Source organism: Typopeltis vanoorti, chromosome 10 (genome assembly GCF_054136105.1).
Source record: "Typopeltis vanoorti isolate ZY-2024b chromosome 10, IOZ_Tvanoo_1.0, whole genome shotgun sequence".
Taxonomy (NCBI): domain Eukaryota; kingdom Metazoa; phylum Arthropoda; class Arachnida; order Uropygi; family Thelyphonidae; genus Typopeltis; species Typopeltis vanoorti.
In genome coordinates this window covers 129,859,075-129,875,064 of record NC_143558.1, presented here as the reverse complement: position 1 = coordinate 129,875,064, position 15,990 = coordinate 129,859,075, and the positions used below count along the sequence as shown (strand labels likewise).

Below are 15,990 nucleotides of genomic sequence, written 5' to 3'. Positions count from 1 at the left end.
TCAAACTTATTTAGCTGCCTGCTTCTGTGACTCAGGAAAACTCCTCTAATTATTTTTTATTATTATACAGGTATCTCCATTGAGTCAGAAGACTCATCATGGATGATCCAGTGAAATCAGTTCCTCATTCACCACTCTTGAAGCAGAAAATCTAGTCAGCACAGCTTTACTGACCAAAGGTACAACTTCCTAGTGCTTTCTCTGTTTGTCAGAGAGAAAGTTGAAAAATTCTTTTATGAAAAATTTAAAATTTTCTTTTGTGTCAATCTTATAGAACCCCTTTAATAACATATAAGTTTCTATCATTTCCCTCTTTTCTGCATATCAGCTAAACTTTAGAACCCACAAATCTCTTCAATCTGACCTCATAGGGAGCATTGCATAGACCTAACACCAGCTTGATCTCTCATCTCTGGAACCTTTCTACTACCACATGCTTACCAGTCAGTTTCCCACAATCCGCTTTATGTAGTGCTTTCATCTTAAAGTACATAATCTTACTTTTGCAACATTGAATTGATAACCACTATCCTTCACACTCACAATGCCAGTTTATTTAAATCATCCTGCAGGATATCTACATTGCCTTTATCAACTGTTGCATTCCCCACTTTTGCATCATTTGCTAATAGATGAGTAGCTGAATAACCCTCCCCCTTTAAATCATTCTCTATGTCATAAGTATGTAAAAAGTATTGGCCTTGGTACTGGCTTTGAGATGCTTCACTAGTCATCGTCCTTCTCCTAGATTCCTCTCCACCATATACTGTTCTCTGGTGCCTGTTTATTAAGCCGTCTCTCTATCCATGCCCATTACCATTTGCTCCAACTTATGTGATAGTTTTCCATGCAGCATTCTGTCAAATGCATTTGCAAAGTCCAGTTTTATCGTAATACACCCATTTCCATTATCTAATTCAGCTGTCACTCTGTTTTAAAATGGGAGTAAACTACTGAGGCAGGGCCCACCTTTTACAAAATCATGCTGTCCACCATAAGGTATTATATTCCTATCCATCCATTCCTGGATTTTACTTTCAAGCAACTTTTCCAATACTTTATCCCCATCCCTGAGATACTAATTGGTTTTTAATTTGCTTCTTCTGTCTTGGAGCCACCTTTATGTAATGGAACTATCTTGCCCTCTTTCCATTTCCTTAGAACCTTTCCAGAGTTAAGACTTAGATTAAACAACTTCATTAGAGGCACTGCCAATTCTCTTACATATTCTCATATCACATGGGCTGACATGCTATCCAATCCCACTGCTTATACACATGGATATTTTTCAATGTGCTGAGCAGTCATGGTTTGTTTGCCTCAATTCTCACATCAGTCTCTGTCATGTCAGCAACTGCAAAATCTCAATGAGGATAATACACTCTTGCAAAGCGATCACTTATCATCTCAACTATTTCTTCTACTTCTGTCATCTTCCTACCATCAGCATTGATTAGTCATCCTTCTATAATCATTCTTCTTCTTACTCGCTATATAGTGAAAAAACTATTTTGTTGGATTTACTCTGGCCTGCTTAGCTAATTTTCTCTCATAATCTGATTTAGACTTTCTTGCCAGTACTATGTACTTCTCACAAGTATTCTGATCACTTTTTTCATTATATTCCCTGCACAGTGCTTTTGTTTTTTAGCTCCTGCTTTACATCACTATTCATCCACTTAACCCCTACTTGATTTATCCTCTTGACCATGGGTATGCAGCCTGATGCTGCTTCTCTCCCACAATCTCTGACTGCATCCCATGTACTACTGGCATTCTTTCCTTCTCACTTCTTAAGCCATGACACTGCTCCAACCTGCCTCTAAGTTTGTGAATCAACAGCTTTGTAGTTTCACATAAACCCTTTCTTGATTGAGAGTTCCACATGTTTTGCAACCTCCAAAAAAAGACCACAAAAAAAGAGAAAAGATCACTTTCCTCAATTGGAGACAGTGTCTTCTGTGCTTATAGATACATCTTTTTGATGCTATTATCAAATCCATTACTCATAAACCCTTGGTTCTTTGTATAACATGCTGTTTCATATAATTATCCCTTATTAATTCTGTTTCCAACATGCCTTGCTTTTAGTAGAACCTTATGTGGAACCATAGGTACAGGTTATTGGAAGTTTATTTTGCACTTGGTTAGACTATAATAAATTTAGTTTAATCCTTTATTCAAGTGTAAGCAAACAAAGTTTGCGCCTGAAAATATCTTCAGGACTGAGGTAAGGTGGTGCAACACCAGGCAACTCAGAGCAAAGGTGGACCAAGCTATCATCACTCCTTGTCTCAGTACTTCTTGTCTCTTACTGAGACAAGGAGTGATGAGAGCTTGGTCCACCTTTGCTCCAAGTTGCCTGGTGTTGCACCACCTTACCTGAAGATATTTTCAGGTGCAAACTTTGTTTGCTTACACTTGGATAAAGGATTAAACTAAATTTATTATAGGTACAGGTTAGTTTCATTGTCATTTTGACATTTGCCCACATCTCTCTGAAATCGCTAAGAAGTTTCATTAAGAAGTTTATCTTTATGTTTAGCATTTACCACCATAGTTAATCATTCCTTTTCCTATTGATGGAGTATGTCATCTCATAGTTGTAATTTTGCAGTATTTACTTGTTTTTGTCTGCTCTATTATGAACTTGTTTTGATTTTCTTAGTTTCAGTGACACCAGTTTTGCTAACACAGTACTTTTCTAATTGTTCTGTGAGTTCCACTTCCTTCTTTAGTTGTGCCAGTGATAAATGTGTTCCAGTAGTTGACTTTCACTGTTCACCCTGGTTCCCTAACAAAAACATTTAAGGTGGGTGGGAGTATTCACCAGTTGACACTCCAGCCATTATGACATTTCATCATGTCTCAATTGTTTGTTTGCGATTTTAAGCCAATAACAGAATACCCAAGTCCTATCCTCATTTGTTCAGTATACAAGCAGATACCCAATAATCAGGTACACCACAAAAAGTTGAGGATTCAATTTTTAGAAGCCCCAGTCAGTTCTCCACATTCATTTCAGGATATGTGGAAGTACCTTCTGGTTATTTATCTTTAACTATTAAGTACCTTGTGTCAGATGTGTTTTTATTTTGAGATTTATCTTTCACCTCCAAATGCCTTAGGAGCAAATCCACATATAAATAAGTATAGTAAATGAATACCATGTTGAATAAAATTACATTTAGTATTGCCTACATTAATGCATACATGAAAGATGTTTCTTTTCTCATCCTTTTTTTAAAAAAATAATAATAATAAATTTAATAGCAATAACAGATGCATGTAACATATATGATGTCTTTACAATATTTATTGTAAACATTAAAAATGTTGCACACTGAATCTTCATGCTAATTTTTCATAACATTAATTCAGCTTTCTTCTCTCAGTTATCAAATACTTCTGATCTTTGGAGGATACTATTATGCATTTTATGCTGTCATAGAAATCTTGTTGATCATATTTAAAGGTAAGAAACCTATATTTTCTTATCTGAATGCATGTTTCTCACATTAAATTTCATAGCTTACAGTAAAGAAAAAGCAAGACAAAAGCTATTAAATAAAACAGACATATACTGAGGTATTTGATTAAAAAAAATAATAATAAATGAAATAAAACCTTGAAGCTCTTTTTGACAATGGAACATACTTCATAATAGAAGATTAAAATTGTGAATGCCAATTTAACACTGTAATTAGCAGATAGAGTACACTTTCAAATTATGATATATCAGTGAGAATGTTATGGGGAGAGACTGGAATGCTGTTGTTTATGTGTACTTTAATGATATTGAGGAAGATTTGTAAGAAAATCACCTGGTGAAGCTAAACTCAAGAGGTGAAGACAGTAATTAATAATGGTAATGTTGATATTCTGCAGGACAACATTGAAAAGATTACAAGCTGTGTATTACATTGACAAGACTCTACTATACCTGTAAAAAACTGATGAAGCTAGGGATATTGCAAAAGTTAATAAATAGCATGGAGTAGTTTTTCTGCATTATCCATGCAAAAAAAATAGCAAGGATAATGAAAAACATGCAGTTAAATATGGATAAGGACATTGTTATCCATTTTTATAAGTCTTTGATTCAAACATATCTGGACCTATGCTCAGATTTAGTTATACGGGTTTCATAGAATGTTTTACAGTACAGTAATTTTCATTCATAGGTTCAATACTCTTTGATGAATAATTTCCTCCCCTTGCTACAGTTTTTATGTAATAATATATTATATGATGTAATGTTAATAATAATTTTATTTCCCCTGGTATAATTGGACCATTTTTATTGACAAAGTGATTTGAAATGATAATACTAATTTTTCTCTTGCTAGGTGAGTGTCATCAAAATTTAGTATTTAATTCTCTTTCGAAATATATTAAGTCATTTCAATTTTGGTTTTGATAGAATCATTTTAATGGTGCAGTTAAGTCTATGGCACAAATGTAATAATGAATAATCTATCTATACACGTATTATTACAAAATGCACCGTTTTATGATTACCTGATTTTTTTTTTAATTAAAACCAGCATCTTTAGATGCTGGTTTGAATAAATACACGGTTTATTTTGTTCATTATATGATTTTAATTAATACAAGTAAAAAAAGTGTAAGAAATAATATCCCAACACCTAGCCCTTTCTGTGCAATAGAAAATCAACCAGACACTATGAAATATAAGTTATTTCATATGTTTCATTTGTTACTAATTAGTGTTGGTTAGTGGTATGAAATTGATTAGTGGCCTAATCAATTTCATACTATCAACATGAAGTGAGTAAAGTAGGTAGAGAACTTTACTCGCATGCTTCTTTTCTGCTTCCCCACCCCATTGACAACACAGGTTTCAAAAATGAATAGTGTGATAATTCATTTACCCACAGAGAATGATGTTTGCCTCACCTAAGTCATTGTGGTTATTTATTAAGTAAGGCTTTCTACCAAGAACATCCTTTCAGTTACTGTTTACTATGCAATGAGAGGAATTGTCCTGTCTACTCTCTGATGAGATAGTATGTAGTAGTTAAACTGATAGTGTGATGCTTATGTAAGTTAACACTTTGATGGAGGGAACTTTCAACTGTATTGGAGATATCAGACCATCCTATAATAAGTTTCTGCTTAGTGCAATGGAATGGACATACTTAACAGTGCTCCCTCTATATTCGGTTGTTAAACATGTTAAAATAACTACAGAAAGAAAGTGAAAGATGATATTAAGTTCTTTTTATGCAGCAAAATAAGTTTTATTTCTACTTGCAGTTGTTAAATATTCATTATTTTACTATTGTTTGATAATTTTTGTTTTAGAATTGGAACTATTTTAAAACTATTAAAATAGTTTTAGTGCTGCATCAGTACAGACATGTCAGCACCTGTTAAGATTGTAATTGAAATTAAATTACTCATAACAATGTGATTTCAGTAAACGTTTATCAACTATTACACATTTGTTAAGAAATGATTTTATTATTATTATTATTACTATGTTTTACCGGCTACATAAGTTAATTGAAAGGGAGATGGTAAATCTCGTTTTATTTTATAACCCGGTACAAAACTTGGATCAAAATCCATTGAAGTCCTAGATTTTCATGCCGAAAAAACTATCGGCGAGCCCAAGAGTAAGTAATCCCTTGGGTAGTACAACACCGGGGCAACTCCATGCAAAGGTGGAGCAAGCTCCGTCACTAACCTTAATATTCTCTCACAATGTAAAACACAGCTCCTAAGATATGTATACTGTTTTACATTATGAGAAGAGGTCACTACCCAGACCAGTTTCAACCTTTTTTGAGGTCTCATCAGTGAGTAGGTAGACCTGGAATATCAAGGTTTTAAGTGAACCGAACTTACATACCTATACTATTGAATTCCCAAATTGGTGTACTCATATATTGTTATTACCAAATTGTTATTACTATGTTTTACCGGCTACACTATATTGGGTAGTAAATATTATTAATATTTGTGGGATTTTTTGGTAGGATATTTGTTGCTTTATTTTATTTTTATTTGGATGTCTTTTTTTTTGTTTGTTTGTTTGTATTTTTAGCAGGAGATTTTTTGTAATGGACAGTAAAACTATATTTGCTTATGTCATTGATAGGAAGGAAGAGTTAAATAAAGAGTAAGGGGGAGGGCATACAAACATACTGACCAACAGTGAAAACTTGGTCACCTGTCCCTGAAAAACCTCAAAAATTATCCTTGTATAAAACCATATCAGACTACTTCATTCAAGATCTGTTAGAGTAAGGTAGCAGTATTATTCACCAGCTGGTCTAGATCCAGTCTTCAGAACTGTTTTACTGCTGTACTCTTGAATTGCAGAGCCTATGGGCTGTAGTTTATTTGGAATGTTCTTGAAGAGTGTCACTCATTCTGCAGGTGAAACATTGCAGAATGAGTGACATGAAAAAAAGCCAAACATGAAACTTTTTTGAAACTCTGATAATGAGGGTAGGGATGATGGTCTTGCACTAGAGGATGAAGTGTATCTACATCCTAAAGACATTCCCAGACATTCATATTAACAGTGGAATTCAAACACATAACTTATATGGTTGGAGAGTGGAAGCATTATCCACTTGGTCATCCAAGCCAGCATAAAAACAGTATAAAATTGCTGATAGAATGGAATTTATTTCTTAGTAGATGGGAACTTTTTAGTAATAATGAACAGCATATGAATAAAAAAAAAGATTGAAAAGCTGGTAGGTATGACAAATGACTATCAAGAGAGTAGGAAACAAGCATATATGTAATGGAGAAATGTAAATATAAACAGAACATTATGAAACTCATTTAAGAATGACTAAGATTGAAATTAGGGATAATGTGTTGTCAACAAACATTTAGGTACTAAGGGGCACAGTACTTAATAAAATATACCATGTAAACGTATTGTATTTTAATAAGCATTGTCTTTTGGTTTAAGCCAATGCAGAAGACAGCATTTGGTAGCTGGTATACAGAGTTCCTAAATTATTGTATTGCTATTCCTAAATTATGGTATTGCTATTAGCTGTTTTTGTTACCTTCCTTGGCAATTTTATATACTACTACTATTAATTGCTTCAGCATTATGTTAATTTGCCAAACACTTCTACAGTTCAATTCTCACTATAGCAGAGTTGTAGGGACCAAAGGTATAGGTTTTCTTATAACAGAAGATGTATTCAAAAATAGAATTGGTAATAGGCAGGGCTTTACAGCAGTTCAAACTCAGACTGAGTTCACTATAATATTTGCTATAGTGAGAGTAGGCTGGTTGCTCTCTTCTCTTAATGTTTTAACATTCTGTTATTAATGTGGTGTAACTACTTAAAAGTTATTCTTCTTTTTTGCTATTTTCAGGAGTTGTGTTTCCTTATCCAAAAGGAAATATATTTTCAGAATTTATATTGCTTTTCTTTTTGAGTTTTGTGGAACACATCAGGATATTTCTAGGTAAGATGTTTTGCCTTTAGTAATTATACAATGACTTAATGTTAGACCATTTTGCAATGTGTGTACTGCAAAATTCTGCTACTTGGTTTGAATGATTAGAATGCATGTTCACTCTTTTACTGAAATTTCTTTCTTGTAATAGTATTATGAATGGACATTATATACATCCTGGAAATTGCATTAGTGTTAGGATAGATGCCAGCAGTTTTACTTTATGGATTTCTCTAACACACCTGACTAGATTAAAGTAAACATTTCATCGAAGAATTATTTTCCGAAGTCTTAGTGAAAATACTTCCTGTATTTGCCACGTGATAATAAGTTTTGTCAATTTCCTTGTATTTCAAATCAGGTCACTTACTAATAAGAGAATTGATATTCTGTTAACCTCAAGGGCTCACTTTAGTGAGTACAGGCATGGCAAACCCGAGGTACCAGATGCTGGACCATGCCTTACTTCATGTAATATACATCTGTTATATTATTCTGTAGACTGGTCCCTCCCCTTCTTTCTTTACTTCTTTCTCCTCTCCTTGCTTCTTCCCCCTGATGCTATTAGAGGATTCGAGGGCTAGGGGTGAATCTTTCCTATCTTGCTAAGTCATTTCGTCTTATGCAGCCACCAAAGGAGGCAAGCTAGCCTCAATAGCTGCCGGTCCCAAGCCCGGATAAATGACGAGTGTTGATGTCAAGAAGGGTATCCGGTTGTAAAGCTTCATTGCCAGCTCTAGCTATGATATGAGTCAAAGAGAAAATGATATAAGGGCTAAGGCGTATAGCGAAAGCCCTTAAGCGATGCGCAGCAACATCGCCCTACAGCTGTGAGAAGTGGACAAGGGCTACCGCATCAAGGGCGGGTGCGGTTAAAGAAGCGAGCCCAACAGGTGGAGAGGATGTTGCGAGTGGGAATACTGAATGTTGGAAGCATGACTGGAAGGGGAAGAGAGGTGGCAGACATGATGAGAAAGAGGAAAGTGGACATTTTATGTGTGCAAGAGACAAGGTGGAAGGGGGGAAAGGCAAAGGAACTGGGAGATGAATATAAATTGTGCTACTCTGGAGCGAATAACGAGGAAAGAAATGGTGTAGGAATTGTGGTGTGTGGCAGAATGAAGGGTGAAGTACTGGAAGTGGGTAGAAGGAACGACAGGATCACGCGAATGAAATTGGGTCTTGGAGAAGAGTGGGTGGTTGTATTATGTGTATATGCCCCGCAAGTTGGCTGTACAGCAGAGGAGAAAGATGAGTATTGGAATGTGTTAGATGAAGAAATGAGGGAACTGGAAGAAAATGAGACAGTGATTGTCGGAGGAGACTTGAACGGACACATAGGGAGACTGTGAAAGGTGTATGGTGGCCACAGAGTGGAATTGATGAACTTGGAAGGAAAGAGGGTTGTGGACTTTGCAGTAGCATTTGATCTGGCAATTGTGAACTAGTTTTTCTACAAGAGGGAAGAACACTTGATAACATTTAGGAGTGGTAACAACAGTTCACAAATTGACTACATTTTGACTAGAAGAAAACAACTTAAGGTTGTGACAAATTATAAAGTAATTCCAACAGATCAAGTGGCATAGCAACACCAACTGCTGTGCGCAGACTTTAAAATAAGATCGAAGATAAGAACCTCTGGAAGCCATGGGATGAAGACAATTAAGTGGTTTCGCTTAAAAGAAGAGAGTGTGAGAAATCGTTTTAGGGAGAGGGTATTAGTTAGGATTTTGGATGGACTGGAAAGTGTACAAGATTGATGGAAACATAATTCAAAAGTAATCTTGAGTTGTGCAATTGAGGTGCTAGGTGAGACATCTGGAAAGATTAGAGAGCAGAAGGAGGGTTGGTGGTGGAATAATAATCTACAAGTGGCAGTGACAGCTAAGAGGAAGGCAAAGCAGAAGTGAGATGAGTCAAGAGTGGAAGAGGACAGAGAGGTGTACAGAGAGAGAAAGCAAGAAGCCAAGAGAGTTGTAGCACAGGCGAAGGCCATGGCATATCAAGATCTGTATGATCAATTAGAAACAAAGGAAGGACAGAGAAAAATTTACCAACTAGCAAAATGTAGAAATAAAGCAGCAAAGGACATCTTACATGTGAGGCAGATCAAAGACACTGAAGGAAGAGTGTTACGGAGGGATGTGGACATAAGTAACAGATGGAGAATATACTTTGAGGGACTTTTGAATGAGGAAAATGCAAGGACTCACAGAGAAGATGGGCAACCTTCTGAGGGGATGGTGCATAACATCAGTAGAGTGGAAGTGACGGAGGCCATGAAGAGGATGAGGAATGGAAAATCGGTGGGCCCCGACAGGATTCCAGTGGAGGCATGGAAAGCACTGGGAGAAGAGGTAATTGACCTGCTGTGGGACCTGTTCATGAAAGTTTGCCAACAGGAAAATATACCCGAGGAATGTAGGGAGAATACTCTTGTCCCCATCTACAAGGGTAAAGGGGATGCACAAGACTAAAAATTACAGAGGAATAAAGTTGAGTCCCACACAATGAAAATTCAAGGGTTCTTGATGGAAGATTGAGGAAGGGGGTGGAGATTGCAAAGAAACACTTTGGCTTGATGCCTGGTAGATCAACAACAGATGCTATCTTTGGGTTACGGCAGATGATGGAAAAGTTTCTAGAGAAACAACGGGAGCTACATCTGGCATTTATTGATCTGGAGAAAGCATACGATAGAGTGCCAAGGCAAGAAGTCTAGAGATGTCTGAGGGAGAAGAAGGTTCCAGAGAAATATGTCAGGTTGGTGCAGGAGATGTACAGAAATGTGTTCGGACCTGTCTGGGACAGACAGAAAGTTTTCAAGTAACAGTTGGCTTGCATCAAAGGTCAGCATTAAGTCCGTTTCTGTTTAACATTGTGACGGAGGAGGTGAGAGAAGAAGAGCCTTGTTCAATATTGTATGCAAATGACATCTTGCTGTATTGCAGATTCAAGAGAAGAAGCGGGAACTAAACTGGAAAGATGGAGAAAAGTACTGGAAGAGGGAGGTATGAGATTGAGCAGAAGTAAGACAGAGTATATGTGTTGCACAGTGGGCAGCGGCCAAGAGACAGATCTGGAGCTGGAAGGAAATGTCATCAGGAAGGTGAGGGACTTTAGATACTTTGGTTCGACAGTGGAAGAAGATGGAGGAGCTGAGAAGGAAGTGGGATGTAGGATACAAGCAGGTTGGAGGAACTGGAGGGAGATGGCTGGAGTGTTATGCGATAAGAGGATGCCGATCAATCTGAAAGGCAAAATCTATAGGACAGTAGTGAGGCCAGCTATGACATATGCTATAGAAACTGTTACCCTGAGGAAAAATAACATCAGCAGGATGGAAGTAGCAGAGATGAGGATGCTTAGGTGGATGTGCGTTGTGACCAGAAAGGATCATCTGAGAAATGACAATGTGAGGGGAACAGTGAAAGTTACAAACTTAGGAGCGAAGATACAGGAGGCAAGGTTGAGATGGTTTGGTCATGTGATGAGGAGGGAATACGAATATGTGGGAAGAAGGGTCATGCAGATGGATGTGCAAGGAAGGAGGAAGCATGGGCGAAGAGGACTTAAGGATGAAGAACTTGGATGTGGTGACAGCCCAAGACAGGAGGATGTGGAGGAGACTCATCATCAACAGTGACCCCACTTAAGTGGGAGAAGCTGCAGAAGAAGAAGAAGAAAATATTCTGTTAACAATTGATGTTAAACATCAAAGAAGGAATTTTTATTTATTTATTTATTTTAAAAAAAAAAATAAATAAATAAAAATAATTATATTTTGATACTTTACTTTTTGTAGATGTCCAACATACATTTATAAAAATTGGATACAGTAAAAAAACTATTCACAAGGTCCTCCACAGAGGCATCACTAAAAACAAAAAAGATTTCAAGAATGCCATTGCCATTCTTACGTTAGAGGCATTTTGGAAAGAATAAACAGAACACTACACAAATACAACATCAAAACCACCTTTAAACCCCCGACAAAATTAAGACCCCTACTCAGTTCTTCCAAAGATCCTCTTCCTCACCCAGCCCACCCAGGGGTTTACAAAATACAATGCACATGTAACCTACCATACGTAGGGGAAACAGGGCGAACCATCCCAGTTAGGAAGGACAAGCATAAACAACACATTAAATACGTCCATTTTGGAAAAACTGGCCTTTCAGACCATGCACTCCAGACATACCACAGAATTGATTGGAAAGGTACCAAGTCCCTACACCGCACCAAAACCTGGTTTGAGAGGAAATTTAAAGAAGCATGTGAAATGCCCAAGCACAATCCTAATCTGAAAAAAAAATGACTGTCTAACCATTCCAAGAATGTGGAAGACCCATTTGCAACCAGAACAAGCCAAAGAAAAATCTCAATACAAGAAGACTTGATTAAGTTTTTTTTTTTTTCTTTTTTTTAAACATTTAATAACAACCTGAACTGTACAAGTCCAGAAGAGAATCTTAATATAGCAACTGAACTGTACAAGACCTGAAGAAAAGCTTACTATGGGAGGACTTTAGCAGGATTTATTTTTTTTTTTTTTTTTTTTTTTTTTACCACAGGTTAGGCTAAGTAAAAGATCAATTAACAGCATAGATTCAAATTACCTTTGTAGAGTGCAAGAGAATGTAGCTTGTTTTCATATACACATGTATTTTTCTGATGATGACCTCAATACTAGGGTCGAAACGTCAGTTGTTATTTTATTAATAATAAGTAAAATATTCATTTCAACACGTGTGTTTTGTGTCACTAAATTTGTAAATATGAATGCTGATCACCATGTAACCTTAAAAGAAAGTTAGCATTATGAAGACAATGGTAGAAAGCACAATCAATGAAGAAACAGTTCTAATGGAATCAAATGTATTGCAGCCTGTCCACAGCTATCCAGCTTGATGCAATCCTGGAAAAATTTGCTGTTGCTTTTATTGATGGTTGTTCTTTAAAAGAGTAATCAATTTGAGTAAGATCACTTCTCCATGACCATAATCTTGGATTCACATAGCACATTGAAAAGCAATCTGGAAGTCAGATTGCTTTTCAATGTACCATGTCCCATTACAGATTCATTGAGTATCACCTCACTCCTTCATTTCATGGACCAAGATGTTATTGCTCTCTTTGAGTCATATTATTTAAGAAATATTTTTTGCTAAGGCTATTGCTGCTACTAAGGGTGAGAAAACCCTCAGAGACCTTTGAAAGGAATATAATATCTTACAGATGCATCATCAAATGAGATGACAGCAATGTATGAATGGTGTTTGGAAGATGCTGCTGAAAATATATGTTCATACATTCATGGAATTCAACAAAGAGAAAGCCCCTTGAAAGAGATTGGAAGTTAACAGTGAAGTCGTAGATGAAGACATTTGATGGAAGTTGTGGAAAGAGAGCTCTGAAATGAAGACCTTATGCAGTTAAAAGCACAGAAAGTTGCTGAAGAAGAAGAGAGAAAATGGCAGAAGAATAAGAAGAGGAAGCCGGAACCCACAAAACTTTGCATTAAAAAATATTAGAGATGTATCTACCTCTATTAATAAATTATTATTATTATTATTACTCCAAGACCTCATGGAGTCAAAGACTCATCTGGGAGGAATAAAGCAGTTCATTTCAGATGTTTGATAGCAGAGTAGAATGATTCAAGCTGAAATTGCTTGCTACAGAGAAATTTATTCAAAAAAAAAAAAAAAGAACAGGAAATCTGCACAGACTGGGTTGGACACAATGTACAAATTTTTAAAGAAACCCGATCCTGCTGTTTCATCCTTCTGTGAAGATGAGTCTAGTACTTGAATTTGAAGAATTTGTTGCTAATTAACTAGTTTCCCATGCCTCTTCTGATGTATTGTCCAGCTGCTGCATGTGTTTCCATCTGATTATTTTACTGATAACTGCACAGAAGCATTCTACATTCATGTTTCATAGTTTATTACAGTAAAGTACTATACAGAAATATTGCAAATATTAGATATATCACAAAAATATATATACAGGAATTTTATGTTATAATTTGTGCATTGTATTATTTGATTCTAAAATAGCAAAATTAGTTTAAAAAATATAATAAAATAGACTTAGACATTTTAGCATTCAAGCATGGTAAATATTCTTATGGTTTATATAGTGATTTCTGACTTATGACAAGTTCAGTGGAATAGAACATTGTAAGTTGAGGACTGGCTGCATAATCATGCGAGAATAATAAAATCGATGTTATACATAAAGAAATATTCAAATATACATGGTTAGCCCATGGATAAAAATAAATTATTGATTATATAATTCTTTCTTTTTAATATCTGAATTACTTACTGATGTAAGAGCATATCCAGATTCTGATTAAATTCTGGCCATTATGTATTAATGCCAAAAATTTGACTCAAACTAGGATGGCTAAAAATAGCACTTGGAAAAAACTTATCAACAAAGCTACAAACATCGATTCTTTATTGGATTTTTCTATTAATATGCTGTATCAGAAATGTATTAATAATAAAAAAAAAAAAATAGAAAACCATTGAACAATCAAATGATATAGAAGAAGAAAAAGAATGGAGAAATCTGAAACAAATCCTGATAAAAGTAACAACTGAGAATTTGGGTGGGGGCTACGTGCTTTAAAAAAAGTAGTTACCAGAAATTATTATTACTATTACTACTATTACATGACACCTCCAAGGAGTCCAAAGATTCATCAAGGGAGAGCACCTACTTTACAGCTCTTCATCTCCACAACTTAATTCACCCAGTGAACCGCCAGTACCATCATCACTTGCACCAATGTCATCTACTGCCCACCACCACTAGTATATTTGCATGTGTTCTCAACGCTGATTTGTCTTTATGTCAGTGTCAATTATGATGTCAAATTCCAACAGTAGAAATGGAAACAGAGTACAAAAGAAATAGTGTGAGAAGGAGAAATTTTGAGTTTTGTAACAGAACTCGAAAAGAATATGCCAAAGCTACAACCAAAATCTTGTAATAAAATTCATGAATAAAGATATAAAAGAAATGAAAAAATGCCAGTAATAGTCTTAAAGAAATTAGAAATTATTTATTTTCATAATTTCTGGATTGATAAATCCAGAAATTATGAAATATGACATAATAAATGACTTAACAGAAAATCATCTTGCAAAACTGATATACTAGCCAGAAGGATGCATGCAGTTAATAGACAGTACACTGGCTTCATACCTTAGTTGCATCAGCTAATTCCAAACAACCCAACCTTGCAGAAAATGTTACAATATCTGAACTAAATAATAAAATGAATAATATAAAATATAAGAAAACATGAGAAAATAATGAAACGGTAATTGGTAATGGTACAAAATGCCTTAGACGATAGAAATATAAGATCTGATAATGTTGGAGTCTTGACAAGTAACAGACTGATTTGGAGGAAAATTGTAGATTAGGAAGTTAGTAATGATGTAAATTTTTCATGTAGTACTATCATATCCTGTACACCCCTTGAAGGTACATGTCAGGAATTTGATGATGATGAACTATATATTGCTAGCCTGTTGGCTGAGTAGTTTGTTCTCCTGCAGGTTGCAAGTCCAAATCCTGTAGGCATGGATGTTTGTGATTGCCTTCGGGTGGGAGATGAATTTTTGCACACAGTGATCTTTCCACTTGTTAGGAGCATGAAGTGGCTTGGCTTGAAAAAGTTCCATGTTTGATGTCTAGAGCGGGATTTCTGGATTATGTTAAAAAAAAAAAAAAAAGCATAAATTAATAAAAATATAATAAAACTCTTTAGCTTCCCCCCCCCCCCCACACACACACACATACATAGTACTAATGTGCTATAGATATACAACCTTTTGTGGGTAGGAATCACATTAAAAAATAATAATAAAATGCAGTGAAGAATTTAATGAAAGACAATCAAAATTCTTTAATTAATTTTTGGACATTGTAAAATTCCCTACTTATACTGGTTATACACATTTTTTAAAAAGAAATAAAGATGTAACTTGATGAATAGGAACATAAGGCATGATAATAATTAACATAAGATGGATTAACTTATGTATGTATTTTTGATTCTGATTGATTTTCTTCCGTGGAGACGGGGTTGAGTACTTCATGAGTCCATCTTCTCCATTCTTCTCTTAATGAAGTCTTTCTTGCAAGATCTTAAAGGCTGTTGATCTTAGCAGCTTTCCAATATTAGTGATCCATCCTTGGTCTGCCCCTTGTCCATTTGGTGGTTTTCCTTCCCTGTAGGGCAATGTAAGGTAATCTCTGTTGATTCATTCTGTTTACATGCCCATACCATTTTAATCTCTTTTTATTTAGTTTGTCTATTTATTTATTTATTTATTCGTATGGCATGAATATCAAAACATGCAGTACAATACACTTCAATAACATATAAAATTAAAAGTCAAAAGTCATTTTAAAAACCAATAAAATTAAAAGGTTACATCCATATTGGTCAGATAGTTCATAGCTTCAGGTGTAGCACTTAAAAAGTCCAATTTGTCTCC

General features: G+C 35.4%; 1 protein-coding gene across 2 annotated transcripts in view; it reads left to right on the top strand.

Moving 5' to 3' along the window:
* Positions 1-15,990, top strand: part of LOC150102791 (transmembrane protein 216-like) — a 95,046-nt gene that overhangs the window by 47,649 nt on the left and 31,407 nt on the right. For both annotated transcript variants that reach the window (XM_090399203.1, XM_090399204.1), the window contains exons 3-4: positions 3,382-3,475; positions 7,378-7,470. In XM_090399203.1, the coding sequence (XP_090255329.1) occupies positions 3,382-3,475; positions 7,378-7,470 (187 nt within the window). The remainder of the gene's footprint in view (positions 1-3,381; positions 3,476-7,377; positions 7,471-15,990) is intronic.